The sequence below is a fragment of the Silurus aristotelis genome (assembly GCF_946808225.1).
Source record: "Silurus aristotelis genome assembly, chromosome: 14".
NCBI lineage: Eukaryota > Metazoa > Chordata > Actinopteri > Siluriformes > Siluridae > Silurus > Silurus aristotelis.
The window spans coordinates 4,318,836-4,338,014 of record NC_139587.1 but is presented as its reverse complement, the minus strand read 5'-3'; the positions used below and the strand labels follow the sequence as shown (position 1 = coordinate 4,338,014).

General features: G+C 36.4%; 1 protein-coding gene across 2 annotated transcripts; it reads right to left on the bottom strand.

The window, feature by feature from the left end:
* Nucleotides 1–8,817: 8,817 nt before the first annotated feature.
* Nucleotides 8,818–18,105, bottom strand: qdpra (quinoid dihydropteridine reductase a). 2 transcript variants are annotated; one of them, XR_014536675.1, is made up of 8 exons: nucleotides 17,907–18,041; nucleotides 16,515–16,607; nucleotides 14,769–14,865; nucleotides 14,366–14,506; nucleotides 12,165–12,273; nucleotides 10,910–10,993; nucleotides 9,526–9,868; nucleotides 8,818–9,495 (listed from the first exon to the last, which is right to left on the bottom strand). XR_014536675.1 is itself a non-coding variant. In XM_083560668.1 (7 exons), the coding sequence occupies exons 1-7, from the start codon at nucleotides 17,997–17,999 to the stop codon at nucleotides 9,769–9,771; spliced, it is 717 nt and encodes a 238-aa protein (XP_083416794.1). In that variant the 5' UTR covers nucleotides 18,000–18,105; the 3' UTR covers nucleotides 8,818–9,768. The 2 variants fall into 2 exon arrangements, 1 of the variants encoding a protein (XP_083416794.1); XM_083560668.1 differs by having other exon boundaries at nucleotides 8,818–9,868; nucleotides 17,907–18,105.
* Between the last annotated feature and the right edge of the window lie 1,074 nt (nucleotides 18,106–19,179).

Sequence of the window (19,179 nt, the reverse complement as noted above, 5' to 3'; positions counted from 1 at the left end):
TCTATCTATCTATCTATCTATCTATCTATCTATCTATCTATCTATCTATCTATCTATCTATCTATCTATCTATCTATCTATCTATCTATCTATCTATCTATCCATCCATCCATCCATCCATCCATCCATCCATCCATCCATCCATCCATCCATCCATCCATCCATCATCTATCTATCTATCTATCTATCTATCTATCTATCTATCTATCTATCTATCTATCTATCTATCTATCTATCTATCTATCTATCTATCTATCTATCTATCTATCTATCTATCTATCTATCTACCTACCTACCTACCTACCTACCTACCTACCTATCCATCCATCCATCCATCCATCCATCCATCCATCCATCCATCCATCCATCCATCCATCCATCCATCCATCATCTATCTATCTATCTATCTATCTATCTATCTATCTATCTATCTATCTATCTATCTATCCATCCATCCATCCATCCATCCATCCATCCATCCATCCATCCATCCATCCATCCATCCATCCATCATCTATCTATCTATCTATCTATCTATCTATCTATCTATCTATCTATCTATCTATCTATCTATCTATCTATCTATCTATCTATCTATCTATCTATCCATCCATCCATCCATCCATCCATCCATCCATCCATCCATCCATCCATCCATCCATCCATCCATCATCTATCTATCTATCTATCTATCTATCTATCTATCTATCTATCTATCTATCTATCTATCTATCTATCTATCTATCTATCTATCTATCTATCTATCTATCTATCTATCTATCTAATACCATTCATTATTGTATTGCATTATTATAATAATAATCTTATGTTATTATCTTATTATATCTTATTTTTTTTTATTAATCTTATTATAATTATAATCTGTATATACATACAGTATATGTATATTTATAATTTTTAATTTACACAGTTCTTTTCAGTCCCAATACTTATGAACCGGGTTATAAAGTAGAAACTTGTTATTTTATAAACCCCTAATAAAACTCCTAATTACGCCCTCCTGAACTCTTGTCAACCAATTAAATGCCGCATTTTTTATTCATTTATAGTTACACTAAATGTTACAACGTCCACCTTACCACATTATAGCATCTACAAATAGTCGTTTTTTTCCACCAGCCTCTTGAAATTAATCAAGACAACAAAAATGACCAATCGGTTAGTGAAAACTACTGAAGGAACTTCAACCTTCTACTTCTGCTCTTATAGATTACAAATAAACACCTTCTGATTTCCAACGACACTATATAAGAGCCTCACATTTTCCAAAGGCAACGATGCATGTTGTCAAAAAAAAAAGAAAAAAAAGCATGTCAGTCATGCCTCTTCAATAATTCAACGCATTTGCATATCATTATCTTGCTTTCTTATTATCTCTAACCGAGACCTACTTACATATTCAAGAGTATTAATCAGCTTACATTCGGTCGAGCAAATTAACATAAATAATAGAAGCCGTAAACGTTGCCTTTTAAGTCAGGATCGAAGTGAATCTCAGGACGCTTGTTTAACATTTAGTTATGTCCAGAGATAGCAAAAATACACACGTCCTTCACTTAAGCAGAAGTACAGATACTCATGTTTTTAAAGTCTTTGATCAACGTTGAAGTTCTGACTAAACGTTTTTACTCAAGTTAAGATGTTTGGGCTCTGACATGTACTTAAGTCAAAAGTAATTAGTGTCACGCTGGTAACTGAACCTCACATCATATTAATATATGATATATACAAATGATAAATTTTTTTATCTAATGAATGTATCCAGGCTGAACAGTTATTATATCGAACACAAGCAGAGAAAAGAAGATGATGATCAGGTCTCTGTTCTCAGTCATGTGTACATCACTGACTCCCTCTGTCTCATCCACATTAACCCCAGACTTCTTGTTGCCTTCGGCCCTGTTTTTGGTATCTTCATAAACTAGTCTTTGGTGTGTGAGAGACAGAAAATGATGCACCAGCGGTAGATTAAAAAAGCTGCACAATTATAAGAAATCGGTCGATGGGTGAAAAATGGCACATAACGAGAAGAAAAAGTATTAATCACGTCACCTAATAGATTAAAACTAAAGTAAAACATATGTTTGTACGAAAGTGGCGATATTTGTGTCAAAAATAAATAGTGAAGTCCTGATAGCAGAAAAAATCAACTTAAATACAGTAACGAAGTATTTGTACGTTGTTACTTCTCACCTCTGGTTATGTTGAGACTGAATGTATTCTGTATTCAGTAGTACAGTATAATACAATCGTTCTGCTGGTATGATTATTATTGCTATTAGTAACAGTTATATATGTACTGTACAGTAGTATGATATACTGAATCCCGAAAACTATCGACCACGTGACATGATTATATATGATATGGATATGATTATCGTAAACTAATACAAAAACACAGATTTCACATAATGGTGGATTTGCATAAGCCATGCTAATTCTGAATGTCTACAACCAGTGGAATTCATAGAAATTGATGAGACAAAGTGGAAAAAAAGAGATATTGCGAAAGCTACAGTAGGCTCACGGTGATGGGTGAAGTCTGCCAACCCATCCCCACCCACACACACACACACACACACACACACACACACACACACACACACACACACACACACACACACACACAGAGAGCTCTGACAAATCAGACACATCATTAAGCCACTGTGCAGCCCCTGAATATGTGTATACGGAATAAGGCTGCACTGCACACACACTCATCCAGGCATAAGCTGCTGTATGACACATCCTCACTCCAATGAGCTGCCACAGCCCTCACTGCTGTAATACTGTATTTTATAGACAGGAAGTCACTCGAGAGAACAAGACGCATCCTTCAGAATTCTGCAAAATCACCGGTCATCGATTTTGCCAGCTTGCATTCATGCTCCCTGCTTCACATATTCCATGTTGGTCTTCAGAGAAAATTGTTGAAAAGATTTTGGCTGTTTTATACAGTGATTGTATTTGCAGTTTAAAGACCAAACCAAAGTATGTTTAACTCCTTCCTAATCTGTAGTACATACAAGATTGTAGAGTCCATTGGTGTGCAGTTCCTTGATAGGATACACAAACAACTTGACTGAATCAATAAAATTCTCTCTTTTAGTGAGGTTTTTATAGAATATAAACAAGACTTTAATCCGATACATTTGTTTTGAGCATTATGTGGAGAATATCTGGGGATTATATTGTCTTTAAATACGGTACAGACAATACAGAACAACCAGGGCCGTCATTTTACTAATCAGATTAGAATTACATTTTATCTGTATCTAATTAATACTACAAATATTTATATTTTTGTTTATATCTGAGTCTAAACCATAAAAATATACATCAGATTATTTTTCGAATACGTTATTGTTTTTCAAATGAATTTAGTTGCTCCTGCTTTTCTATTTTAGAATTCAGTATGACCCTCAGTATCACCCTAATAAGGATGAATGAATGCTATATAAACATTGTCCATGTTAGTGAAAGGGGTCTTTTTTTTAACCGTCATTTTATTGACCTTCATCTCTGACCGTAAAACCATTTATTACAAGTACACTGGTGTTACCTCATACAAAATCTGTTCTACAGTGCACTGACTGCTGATGTTGCACTGACTGCCTATACAAACTTTCTATACTGCATTGACAATGAAAACACTTGATGAGAGAGAAGAGAAATGATATTTTGATTCCTTTGTATGTCTGCACATATGGTGGCATTGACAAATAAAAAACTTCAACCTTGAAATTAAATGCCTCGTTAACCTTTAAAAAAAAACAACCTAAAACTGATTTTCGCACTTCCTATATGTACCTGTTTAAAAAACAATATCTGTTCATTGTAAAAATAACATTTTTAAGTACATGCCTTAATAATACAAAATAAGGAAATAAAATGATTCATGAAAGTCTTTGAGAACTATTTCCTTCATGGTTATCAGCCTACAGATGAACAATGAACCTAAATCCATGTGATCAGCCTTAACAAGAGGATCTGCTACAGAAGCTACAATATTTAAAACTAGTTTGTAGAAGGTATTTATTGAATCCTCAAATCTGTTTACATTATTATCACATTTTCCTTTAGTGAGAAATAAATTAAGGCTGATGTATAGGTAGTTGTTGGGGTTTTTAAATATAATAGTGTAGTGTAAAAATGTATGTATTATAATAATGCAATACAAAAATGAATGGTATTAGATAGATAGATAGATAGATAGATAGATAGATAGATAGATAGATAGATAGATAGATAGATAGATAGATAGATAGATAGATAGATAAGGAATGATCATTAAATTAAAAGCAAAAAAAAAAAAAACACTGAATATTAAATAAGGATTTGTATTATGTTACAACAATACTACTGATAAATAAAAAGAGAGGGATAAAATATTATACACAAACATCTGGGGGGCAGTCAGTGTTCCAATTCATCCCAAATGTGTTCAACAGGGATGAGTTAAGAGCTCAATAGCAGGCCACTCAAGATCTTCCACTCTAACCCATAGAAAAACTTCCATGGACCTGGCTTTCTGCACAGGGGGATTGTCATACTGGGACTATTTTGGGGCTCCTAGTTGAAGTGAAGGGAAAATCTAATGTTACAGCATCCGAAGACGTCCTATACAATTATGTGCCCCCAAACAGTTTGGGGAAGAACCACATATGGGTGAAAAAGTCAGGTGTCCCAATACTTTTGTCAATAGATAGATAGATAGATAGATAGATAGATAGATAGATAGATAGATAGATAGATAGATAGATAGATAGATAGATAGACAGCACTGCACATCCTAAGACCTCTATTATAAGTACTGTACTTTGAAGTAAACAAGGTTTGTAAAATCTCTCGTCTCTGTTAATCACACATACAGAATGATACAGATGTGGTAGAGAGATTAGGTATTAAAGACTGCTGGAGCTTTCATTATATCCCTCCGTCGGCATGTAGAACATCTGTCGGTAATGAATCCTTTCCCTGTTTTCACACAAAAACATTTAAGTCCCATTCTATAAATCTTTTATAGATTGATCAAAAATCAACCACAAAAATCATAGCATCGTGTACAATCCTGCATTCGAATAGAGAAATCGGATATATTTGTGTTCTTTTTTTATGTTGCACAAACTAATATTGACGTAATACAACCCTTCCTGCAGCAAGTACTGTACAGTATTCAATTAGGAAGAAAAAAAACTGTGCAAGCTGATGAAAATGTGTTAATTGTGCTGTATTCCCAAAACAGGCCGGGAAAATATCCAGCCAGAGAGAGATCGTTTAACATCCTGATAATTGTTTTGTCAGGCGAAGTTTGTCAAGAAGGCAGCACCATCTAGAGGTAACGTCTACATTCAAAAACGCACAAAGGAATAGTGTAAGGGGATGGAATAAGCCTGTGGACCAGTGGACCAGCCGGTCTGCTCGTAAACTACACACATACACACACACACACACACACACACACACACACACACACACACACACACACACACACACACACACACACACATATGTTACAGAGACTTTAATATACATATATACACACTAGCATGCAGACAGAAGTATGTGCACACATGCCAGCAGAGGTACACTAACCACTTCCATCTGCCCACTCTTTATTTATGTGACCGGTTGGTGCACAGATTAAATGGCTTCCACATGTTTTATTGTTCGAGACAGAACCCTAACGACTGCAGGGCGAAACACGGCCACGTCTTCAATCTTTCATCAGTGAAAGACGACATTCAGGAAAGGGGGGAAAAGAAAACTAACACCTTGTACGGCGTTACCTCAAGGCACCTCGCTGCTGTCTGACTATTAATGACTCCTCACTCTTTATTAGAGGGAGAGAAGAAATGCAAACCATTTCGGCAAAACGGGGATAATAAAAAGCAAATTAATTATAATTCAAATATAAATACATTTACAAATAGTGAAGAATATATTTTCAGCTCAAAAGTTTGTATCGCCCTTTCTAATTGTGATTTTAACAATAGCAATATTAATTTGTTTTTGTACTATATTCATATTGTACACATCACTGGCCTTCATATTTGTCTCTGAACAACAGATGAGTGTTAAGGGTCTTGTTCAAGGGTTCAGCATGGGATATGCTGCTGGGATATGACCTCATGACCTTCTGATCATTTTTTAAAATATTAATTAAGTTTAAAAGCTATTAATTAGTTACATACTCTATATAAATGACATAAATGTAATGTAACTGTGTTGTATTGTTACAATGCTATAGTACTTTGCTATATACTTGAGAACATATAATACAATGGTTGCTTTAATGTGAACCTTTTATAAGATACTGTGTATATATATATATATATATATATATATATATATATATATATATATATATATATATATACATATATATACACATATATATATATATATATATATATATATATATATATATATATATACACATATATATATATATATATATATATATATACATATATATACATATATATATATATATATATATATATATATACATATATATACATATATATATATATATATAATGATTTACAATTATTTTAGACATCTATTCACTTTGCTTTTACTTTTTGAATGTATTGTATATTAAACCTTATACCCTGCTGTTTGCTTCTTCTACTGAAGCTACAATGCTAATGCTAATTTTTATTTCCTGTAAATAATAAACCTCAGACTGGAACCAGGTTTGTTTTTGTGATCGCTTTAGTGATGTGGTCGGGAAACCAGGGTGATTTAATGTAAGCTATAAACATAAGCAGAACTTTACTGTGTAGCTGAACACTGTGATGTGGGCAGCCATTTTGTATTTTGAACATTTTCGAGGGAAATTTAAAAGCAAGAAGGAAGACGGACAAAAATATCGTTCTAGTTTGTACTTACATTAGAAAATATACCGAATATCCGATTATATTACCGATTATAAATAATATTAGCATTATATGCAAGTATACGAGGACTTAGCTTTATACTTTTGGAGGAGATTTTGAAACTGTACCATTACTCCATAGCTCTGCATGCTGGACACCAGCTATGTCTTGTTTAATCAACTACATGTGAAGTAAATGAAAAACTATTGCAATTACAAGGTCTTTCCAAACTTTGAGGTGGTTCCGTTTATACGTACAAGATTTCCAATAAAACCTACCGTAGCGTTACACAGCTCCAAAATTCCCAGTCTATCCTTAGTCTATGTCTGTATGGGGTTCTTTCTGGTTCTCTGGTTACATTTTAACTCCCAGAAACAAGCTAGGAGGTCAATTGGAAATACAAATGACCATAGATGATTGTGTTCCTGTGAATGATGCAAGCTGAAAATTGTGTATATTTGGTTTTTCACCAAACTTTACCTCAAATTTGGCTTTTTAAAGCTGAGCAATTTATCAAGTTCCTCAAACAGTGTTTAAAAATGAAAACATGAACATGTGAAAATAGAATTTTACACATATATAATTAAAAATTAATGTAAAACCTTCCAGCAAAACAACCATCTGTGCAGCACTCCACCAAACATGCCTGTATTTTTTTCAGCGGCAGGAACTGGGAGACTGGTCAGGATCGAGGGAAAGATGAATGCAGCAATGTACTGAGTGTTCTGGACCTCAGACTGGAACGGTGGTTCATCTTCCAACAGGACAACAACCCTCAGCACACAGCCAAGATAACAAAGGAGTGGCTACGGGGCATCTGTGGGTGCCCTCGAGTGGCCCAGCCAGAACCCAGACTTGAACTTGATTGGACATCTCTGGAGAAATCTAAGAATAGCTGTGCACCGACACTCCCCATCCAACATGATGGAGCTCGAGAGGTTCTGCTAAGAGGAATGGGAGAAATTGCACAAAAACAGGTGTGCTAAGCTTGTAGAATCTTGTAAAAAAAAGACTTGAGGCTGTTATTGGTGCCAAAGGACCTTCAATAAAGTACAGAGGAAATGCAAAGATTTCAAAAACACTTCTTTGGGATATTGTTTATGGAATTTTTAAGGAGAATATAGGATTTAATCAATTTTGGAATAAAGCTAGAACATAAAAAATGTGGAAAAAGTGAAGCGATGTGAAGCGCTCCAGATGCACTGTACCACCACTAGTTGGATCTCACTTCATTACGTTTTCGGACATTGTGGATGAACAATCACAACCAATACTCTAAAATTCTACATATGCTGTTTCTCCCTTATTAAACATTTAAAGGCTCCGGTATGGAGGAGTTGGTGTTGAGTCACTAATGATCATGGTTCATGAGTTGCTCAAAAGCTCCTGGTTCCACAAATAACAGTATAAGACTGTAGTAGGGACGTTACTCATAATCCCACACTCTGGTGCTCATGATATTTCTCACTTTTTGGTGTTTGTAAAGTTTTAATGATTTATAATCGCACTCTTGGTGTCACCTAAATGAGGATGGATTCCTTTCTTGAGTCTGTTTCCTCTCGAGGTTTCTTCCTTGTACCATCTTAGGGAGTTTTTTTTCCTTGCCACGGTCTTCCCAGGATGCTCATTGGGGATAAATACACATCAATTTAAATACAAGTGAATGTTGTTCTGTAATTCTTACATTCTGTAAAGCTGCTTTAAAACAATGTGCATTGTGAAAAGCTCGATGGAAAAAACTCGAATTGAATTTACTGTATATAAAAAAAGGTTTCCAGAAAACAGTAGTGCAGAGTGTGTCCATATGGAGCACTAACAAAGATGAATGGATCATCACACACACACACTTTCACATGTCTAATATCTGAATACGCTTGTGGTGGTGTTCCAAACAGATGGACAAACACACGAGTAGAGGATTATGGGAAATATTTTACTGCTCAACATCAGCCCATACACAGTACCACATTAACACACCGCCATCAAGCACAGGAAAGATTGTGATGGATGGTATTTAGCTGTAAACATTTTTCCATATATTTTCCCCACACAAAAACACACACATAATAAGGGTAAGGTCACTTGTTTGAAGCGCTACATCTGGAGGAACTGTGGAGCATTTTAAAGAGAAAAAAAAAGTGCTGTTATACGAAACAGAACATTGAGTTTTACAACAGCATGTCCTGAAGTGGTTTATTCCGCTTACACCACCGCAATTCGCTGACGACTACAATTTTTAACACGTTGAACAACCCATAATACTCTTTATCCATTCGTGGCAACATACTGCATATAGGTTTATTAATTATTCACAGCTACGCTATAACAAAGATATGGGGAAAAAAACACCAATGCTAAACCTATTAATAAATCTGTTTGGCCAATATGTTTATACATTTTTGTTTTTATCCGATCGTTATTAAACTTGCGAGCAAATTCCTGTAAACGAGCATTTCTATAGTAACGGCTCACTGAAATGTGTTCAAACGAGCACATTAATTAAAAAGACCTGCAATCTGAATTGAAGCTAAAACTATTGTCAAAATGATCCGAAAATCTTCTCTGTTGGAGACTCCAACTGTTAAAAATCCTTTTTTTAAGAATAAACATAAAACAATACAAAAAAAAAAAAAAAAAGGACTATAAATGTTATTAGACAATCAAACTTGCAGAATTGTGAATCATGTAAGATATCAACAGGTGGCGCTGTGATCAAACCCTATGAGGCTGAATGGATTCTCTGTTCCCACTAGGTTATTTTTCACCCTAATACTGTATTTTCTTTTTTCCCAAGCGGCTGAATGCTAAACATTTGCACTATCCAATCCTCCATTTCTTCAATTCCTCTTCTGCGTGGTTTTTACTAAACTGGCGTGGCCTCTGTCTTTCCTCCAGATGTCACCAGCTGGATAAGACTGCCTGAGGCTGGCCGCTCTAACCCGACGGCCCAGCTGAAGAACATTCTGGAAAAACAAAGGAAATGATAGGAAGAAGGAGAACAGAGGCGAGATAAAGAGTTGGATTGGTGGACAGAAGAGAAAGGGAGAAACACGGATGTGAAGAAGGAGACATGATAAAATCGGGGATCGCTGCCACGACACTGACGAGACCACGTATTGTAGAAGGTCCTGGAAAGTCAAGGAAACGTTTAAACGCTTACAAGTTTGTTTTAACAAAATGCGTCTGTCTCAGTCTCAGATTTCTTTCCCTCCGTGTCTCCTGCTTGCTCGTTAATCTCAGGGGCTCTGGCTTCTTCTGTGAGATTAGACGTTTCGCTGAATCCTCATCTAATCTCCTGTGGGTGAGACACTCGGTGTGTGCGTCACTAAGATTACATTAGTAAGTGTCTCTAGCACAGAGAACTTTATACGTGCATCCATACTACAACAACAAAAGAAGAAATACAATATATAGGTCAAAAGTATGTGGAAACCTGACCTGTGGTGCTCTCCCCTCGACTCCCCCAGGAAGGCGCCAGATTTTGCAGTGGGGACTTGCACTTAATCAGCCACAAAACCTGTTACTCGGACGCATACTGATGTCTACCAAGAAGGTCAGGAGACGAATCTGTGGTGGTGTAGGTTGATCTAAGGTGTTCAGTGGGGTTGAGGTCAGGGCTCTGTGCAGGACGCTAAAGAGACACTCAAAACTTTGGACTTTGGATCGGAAGGTCACAATTGCAAATCCCAGTTTGGTTGCCATGGTTGGGCCCTTCAGCAAAGCCCTTAACCCTGAGACCTGAGCTTGTAAATTTGAGCTGGACTTCACCACAATTTTACATCTGAACGAAAGCTATACAAAAACTCCATGGTGTTAAGATCCGTGTACGATACACTCAGTTTTCAAAGAACGTCACTGCCATCTTGTGGCCAAGTCCAACAATTTACACATATCATTATTATATCATATTACACATACACGAGTGAAATCCATCCATCTATCCATCTATCCATCCATCCATCCATCCATCCATCCATAATTTTAAATGTACACAACACACTTACTCTGCGACGTAATCCATTGGTGTCCAGCTGCTGAAGTCTGCTTTGGGCATGAATTTCCGGTTCATCGGTGTATCCAAGGTAACCCTGGAACATGATGTCATAACGCGGTTATCTCCAAATGTCCTGAGGCAGTAACCAGAGGACTGACGTGGCATTTGAAACTCATCTCAATACGAACATAAAAGGATTGGTAACATGCCTACTTAAGGCAAATCCAAAACATGGTCTAAAGCTGAAATTTAGAAAAATTATACCTGGACCTGTAATAATCTTAAAATTTACTATGTAAATATATTGTTAACCCCTATTGTTTGCAATCTTTTTCATTTATGAAATGAGCTCAGGACAGAGGTGCACAGCTCTGACTCTTTTCCCTTAAATCTCAACGCAGAAATGATTCATTTTAAAGAAGAAACGTCATTCGATTGGAAGGAAATATAGAGTTTATCCTAAAATTTCAATTTGCAAAAACAGGTTCTTTGCCTTTACTGTAGCTTTGGAGACACAATAGCAAGATCATTTTAACTGCATGTGGAGTCTGACATCAGCATCTGTCCAAATGCCCTAAACGTCCTCAATGTCCTAAAATAGTCAAGGTGTTATTTTTAATTCTTTTACAATTTTTAAATATTTAAAATAAATACTTTTTATTCAACATGCCACAAATTGTATAAAAAAATCAAGATTCCCGAGCCGTGTCTCATTTCTCACGGCAACTCTTCAAGTAAGAAGAGAACAAATACTGAGGCATGTATATTAGAGGTCGACCAATTCATCGGTTTTGCAAATAGTTTTTCCGGGTTGCTTTATACAGTACGAGAGTGGCCTCTAGAGGCGAATCACTGAGGCCACGTGCTGTTTATTTGAATTGTCTTTTTTATTTGTTTGTTTTTATTGATTCGGAGTGCTAGTTTTTGTTTCAGTTTGAATGCATGTCTTTTATTTACATCAATAAATATTTTTTTATATAATTAATAAAATCATATTTATTTAATTTAGCACTTCATGATTCAGTAGTTTTTTTTTTACTTTTTTAATGAAGTTCTGTCCTATTTTACATGAAGGGTTATGTTTTTTTTTTTTTTTAAACACTGGATCCATTAAAAAAAAAAATCTGTACAATAAAACCTTGCTATCCGTAAAATCCATTGGTCGACCTCTAAAGCAAACATAAATGGATTTAGAGTTAATCAAAAGTTAATCGTTATTCATAAATGATGGCTAGGACAGAGATGGACAAAGGACGAGCACTCACGGGAGAATGGCCACAGCTACAGCGTCAGCAGGAAGCCCGCTGTTCGGTTTAGCCACGCTTTCACACAGCTGATGCACGGCTGCCTTCGCCATGCCATAACCCACCATTCCTACCGAGAGAGAAATTCACAATCACATTTTCTTTTAAATAAAGGGTTTTTACTTATTTTAAATAGTTTAATACTTTTTCAATTCAAAACACATACTTTTTTAGTTGTTCTTCAATTAATCTTTTATAAATGTATCTGTTCCCTCAAGTACCCAACCTGCCTTTCCATAATTTATACAGTGGTCAGGGTCATACAGAGGTTTTCCAAAACGGGTTCCTCTCCGAACAGACCTCGCAAGGGTCCATTAAAGAAGTCGAGTCCTCGTGCTGCACGTCAAGTGCAGAAGCTGCTTCAAAAAACAGACGCATGAGTGCTGCAGCATTGCTTTAGTGGTTGCAGAAGTGGAAGATCCGCTTGTCAGTGCTCAAATCGTAGGCCTAAAGCTAAAGCTGGTTGACAAGAAAGCCCACTAACAGTTTGCTGAAGACGATCTGTCCATGAATTACTGGAAGCATGTCCTGTGATCGCTGAAGGTGATGGGAGTGGCCAATTATGTCACCAGACATGAACCCTACTGAGCACCTGTGGGCCTCAAGCGGAAAGTGGAGAAGCGGCTTGTGTTTAACATCCAGCAAATTGTGACGTCTAGACGACTGGGTCAGAGCGTCTCCAAAACTGCAGCTTTTGTGGGATGTTACTGGTCTGCACTGGTCAGTGTCTATCAAAAGTGCTCCAAGGAAGGAACAGTGAAGAAACTAAAGGAACACTCAAAACCAACAAGACTTTCAACAAACAGCTGTTTTGTTCAGTGTGTCATGTAAACTACAACACACTGTACTTCGTACACAAACTCCTGGCCCTCACTCCCAACCATAAACAGCGATAAGAGATTACACCTGAACTTTGGTTTGCGATTCCTAACCATGTCCAGCATGTTCTAATCTCCTGAAAGGACTAAACCTTGTATTAGACCCTGCCCCCCAACCCCCATGTATTTTGCAGCCTTAGCATCTGGAACCAATACACGACTTTTATACGAGCATGAGCTTTTCTATAAAGAACAGTAATATTACTTAAAGCTCGAAATGAAGCCCAGACATGCCAAGACATCTAATGAAGAACAAGCCAATGAGAGTGAGGGGTGTGGAGCTGCTCTCCCACCGCTAAAGCCAGGAATGTGGAGGGTTTTTTTGTGTGACCTATGACCTGAAAATGTTAAGTCCAGGATAAAACCTCGAATACTTGACAACTTTAAATCCTCCATGCACTATGTACCAAGTGTGTAAATATTTGACTCAGGGTACCTGAGGGCATCTGTGAAATATTAGTGTGCTGAGAGGTGACATGTCTGTCAGGAACACTTGAAGCGCTTTAATTTCCTCTTTTCATGCTGCGGATCAAACACTGAGAACGTAGATAGAACATTATGTTATATCAAAGCGGTGATCTTCGCTCTGGGCCATGATCTGTCTCCAGCTCTACTGTGTGGTGGTGAGAGCAGAGAGAGACCATATGTGCTGAGCTAAAATGCTGAGTCATGTCTCCACCTAACTGTGCAGCCAATCAGGGCAGTGTGCTGTCGAGTGGGGGTATGAGTGGAGTTCAGGATTAAGGGTAGTTTTCTGATACGAGTGTGTGTTTCAGAGAGGTGTATTTTTTTACATAGAATTCAGTAGATTGTATGATATGGTAGTCTTGGGTAGGGGGTAGGATTAGACTGTCTTGGCTTGGGTGTGTGAAAGTAGACTTGGCTTGGGGAGAAGATAAGAGGTAGGGTTATGATAAGGTAACCTTGGGTAAGGAGTAGAATAAGGTGGTCTTGTGTAGAGTATAGGATGAGGTGGTCATCTTTAAGTTCCTAATAGTGTCCTACACTGTGTTGTATTGTCGGGTTGCACATGATGCACTCTATGTGCTTAGGATAAACTACTTTAGTCCTTAGCTCTGTGTTCTATTATGTAGCTCCATGTTGTTTTATGAAGCACCAGGGTTCTGGAGAAACGTCTCATTTCACAGATATATTTAAAATGCTAAAAAAAATTTCTTGACGTGTCTCTTTAACAAGCAATTTATTTACAACTGACGTTGTATGTGCATTTATAAAAAGGTATTAGTTTGTTTTAATCTGGTAGGATCTTTGATAAATAAGCACCTGGAGTTCCGCTGAGTGCAGCCTTGGCGCCGGTCAGAGTGAGCAAACCTCCAGGCTTGAGGTGCTGAGAGGCCAGATACGTGGAGATGGTGGACGTCCAGACGCTCTGTTTCCACATCAAATCGCTGTTCTTAAACATGTCTGCAAATACAAAATCAGAAGAGATCAAAATCGAGTGACACCAAGCAGGTTTTTATTAGTTTAAAATATCATGTTAGTTACAAGTTACACAAGTGGGGGCTTTGTATGAAAATGTAGGCCTATATTATATATATAAAAATACACATACATATGTCACATCTATCCCACCCACTAACAGGTGTCATGATGAACCGTTTATAATGTTATGCCTGAACGCTGTATGCAAAATACATCGTTCATATTCATAATACTTATTCTGGACCTTTGGAGGCACAGTTTCCCCCGGCCCATCCTCCGGCCACGCACACGATAGCGTCCACTTTCTGGTCTCCCAGCAGCTGAGCCACGTCCGACGTCACCTTTATAAAACACACAATAAATGGTGTAACATCTCGCAATATTCGACAAACAATACAGTTCGTGTGGTCAGAAGCAACAGAGCTTCGTTCAGATAACAATTAAATAAGTCATAACTAATAAATAAAACTATAAAAATAATCCCATGTTCAATTCTTGTGTGCAGACTGATGATGATTCCTCGTATACATTTGGCCTTATACTGTAGGTCTGAGAAATGTTTGAGAATTTTGAATCTGATACTAGCTTTAACCAAGATATACATAGTTTTTGCTGTATTAATTTTTTATATTAGCATATGGTCCAATCAACAGGTCAGATTCGCTGTCTTGGGCATAAACCATGACATCAGTTTACCAGGCTAACAAGAGAAGCAGGTCTGTTTGTATGGATTTACAAGGACGTCAGTGTGAGTCCTCCATCCAGGCTCATTATATAGGGGTGTGAATGATGTCGATGGCAGGCACAATAGACTGGATGATGAGAAAGGATAGGGCTCGCTGGACATCAATATGCGGCTGGGGGAGGAAATTGCCTCGGCCCTACGGATATGGAAAAATAAATGACGTTTCCTTGGTAGCGGAAGCGCGATAAGTCATTTACGTAGGAACAGACGGGATAAAAGCAGATGATGCTCTCCTTCTACTACAGCCGGGAAATTTCAGAGGGTAAAAAATTTTTTTTTTTTGAGATTATGTAATCTTTATTAAAGTACAAACTGTATACAATAAGTCAGGGTTTAACAAATGAATTATAAATCTCAATTTCTTTTTTTTTCTTTTTTTGTTAAAGACCTCAAATGAATAAGTGGTTCCTCAAAATGTTAAATTTTACTTTTAATAAAAAAAAAAAAAAAAAAAATAAAAAAAAAAGAATTTTGGAAAACACTTACTATAATTTATTGAGTAATTCCATACTTGACATTATTTTTTTTACTAATTTCTCTGGTGACCATAAACTAAGAAACAAGAGCAGAAGTGAAACATTCTAGTGAAAGTGTGGGTTGACCTGAATTTTTTACTTTTCATACTAAAAAATTAAAATATAAAAATACTATTTAATCTTATTGGGGTATTATTTGAGCAGTGAAAATTGTGAATCCTGTAATCAAATACTGTAAATAAACTTCACATTAACTTCACTTCAAAATTTGTCTTTTAATATATTTTGTCTCTTTGTAAAAAAAATATATAAAAAAAAGCAAAAATAAAAACACATTGCTTTTCCAGCTTCTTGGCAGCATTTGTAACCATTTTAGGACTCATGATTTAGGCTTGAAATGCACTTTCTTCACATGTGTGTGACTGATGACCCGCTTGGGTGTGGAACAAAAAAAGCTTGAACATTTTAATAAATCAGACTTTATTATTGTATGCACATGTGTAATCTTACATGGAGCATCCATCATTGGTACTATAGGAACCATAATGTATCAGAAAGTAACCAGGTAACGCATGATGTGACACGTGACGCATGTCAGGCTGTTAAGGACGTATTAAATAACAGTAATAAAAATAAAGAAATATATAATCCCTCACACGGTTAACCTTCTAATGGTTTACATCTAATGCAGTGTGATTGGTTGTGTTGGTGGTTCCAGCTGTTTAGCATTCAAACACATTCCTTTCCTTCTCCCCTCCCTGATGCCTACCTGCTCGGCATGCTCGCAGAAATTGTCGCAGATCTTCGCGAGCACGTTTGCGTCGGCTTCTTCGTTAGCACCGATGTCGATACTGGCCACCCACTACAACGCGGCAAGAAAGAAATTGAAGAAATTATTATTTACACCATTTTATTCATTTCATTCTGGCCAAATTATTGATTTTTTGCTTAATGTGCCAACTTTTTCACACAGGCATGCATTCTGTCATTTTATAATGATGATGTAATAAATATAATAATAATCCTTATTTCATATTGCACCTTTAGTTACGCCTTTGAAGTTACACCTCGAAGCTTTCCGAGTGTAAAAGAAGAAATTAAATACAAAATCAAACGAGTATAAAAATAAAATAAGCAAATAAAACAAAGGCCATGCCACCATGCAAAAGAACGTTTAAAATAAATGCGGCTCTTTGGGTTTTTTTTTTTATTTCAAAAGAAGTACAAAGAACAAACTTTTGTTTGAAGATGATTTGAATCTTGATTTTCCTTTCATGTGACAATCAGAAAGTATTTTTTTCAAATCTTCAATTCCTTTTCAGTAACTGTAATATTTTGGGGTGTATCCTGGTAACCCTTGGAATCTTAGAGCATGTACACTACATTTATTTACATTCATTTATACAGCCAGTGAATCTGCTGGCATTATTTTAGAAAAGATGAAGGAAACTGGAGACACCGCTCTTTATTCTCCTCTAAAGTGATCATAAAAGCTTAAGAACATGCCCCAAGAGCAGAAGTAAATCCGTGTTTCTGTTTAGGATGTGTGTGACGTAACGGTTCTCTTATAGTGTGTGTCTAGAACTATAGAACACTTTCTCTAGGACTGATGCATAGAAGAAAAGAACCGTGACATGCTTTTTGTTTTACTTTATTTACATATGTCCTACTCGAGAACAATTTAAAAGTACGTTTAATCTCACTTGGGAGCATTTCTGTCTATTTTTGGTCGAGTTTACAAATCGGGACCGTCAAGATAATATCGTGAAACCGCGATACAGTAATCGCGACCAACACGATTTCAAACCGCGACACACCTGAGTGCATTACAGCAGCAGGAGAAGTCCTGCAGAGCGGCGGATTTAGTTTCCCATTTTATTCTGCAGAATTATAGTGTAGCATTCATATATATATAAAACATGGTGATGGGGTTTATACCAGAAATGTGTTTTATGGCCAACAAAAACAGAAAATATAAGTTTTCTAGCTGTTCAACAAGTGTCACTTTGCAGTCTATGAATAACATGCAATATATATATATATATATATATATATATATATAAAATGATGAAATAACGGATAAGGTGTATCCAGGTGTGTATCCAGGTGTGTATAAAGGTGTGTGTGAAAGTGTGTGTGAAGGTAAATAGTAGCAGCTCACCCAGCCTTTGGATTTAAAATGGTGGACGCAGGCTGAACCCAGAGCTCCTCTGCCTCCGTACATGAGGACTCGGTTACCGGACACAGCCGCCATCCTTTCCGTTTGGACACCGTAAGAGAAATGAAGAGGTGAAGAAGAAAAGGGTGAGAAATGGAAGAGAGAGAGAGAGAGAGAGAGAGAGAGAGGAGAGAGAGAGAGAGAGAGAGAGAGAGAGAGAGAGAGAGAGAGAGAGAGAGAGAGAGGCGGATCTGTAATTGCTGCTGTTCGGCACTTTGATAGGTTCAGTACAGTGCGGTACGGTGGCCGAGAAGTGACAAACAAAATAACGAATCCGAAAGCAAAAGAACAAATCCGGAAAAATCAATCCAAACAAAAAAAAGAACAAATCCGAAATAATCTTAAATCGTAAAAAAAAAAAAAAGATCGTAAAAATAAACAGATGAGAAAACAAAATAACAAATCAGAAATTGTAACACATCCCAAAACAAAATAACAAATTGTAAACAAATGAATAAATCAGAAAAATGAACAAATCGGAAATATGGACAAATCCCAAAACAAATGAACAAATCGTAAAAATGAACAGATGAGAAAACAAAATAAATCAGAAATTGTAACAAATCCTAAAACGAAACAACAAATCGGAAAACATATTAATAAATCAGAAAAATTAACAAGTCTATAGATACAAAAAACAAACAAACAAAATTCTTTAAAAAAAATGGCCCAATTAAAAACATTAACAAATTAGAAAACAAAACAAATCCGAAAACAAAATAACAAATGAAAAATTAACAAATCAGAAAACAAAATTACAAATCCAATAAGAATGAACATGTGCTGTGGTGCCTCTCATCTGGGATCACGTCCAGCAAATGATGGATGCAATGTTATTCTTTCTATCTTCCCCTTCATCCAAACACAACTCTCTTCATTTTTATATTGCATTTGTAATTTACTGCTAGATTTATACACATTAATAAACATTACAAATAAAATGCAGCTTTTCCATCCTCGCTTTTCCCTACATTACTCAAACTACAGGTAGGCATATATGTTTTTTATTTTTATTAATTATTATTAATATAATTAATATCACTGTCTTCTTCTTCATCTTCTTCTTCATCATCTTCTTCTTCTTCTTCTTCTTTTATCAGCTTCTCCCATTAGAGATCACCACAGCGGATCATCCGTCTCCATACCCCCCGTCCTCTACATCTGCCTCTTTCAAACCAACCATCTGCATGTCTTCCTTCACCACATCCATAAACCT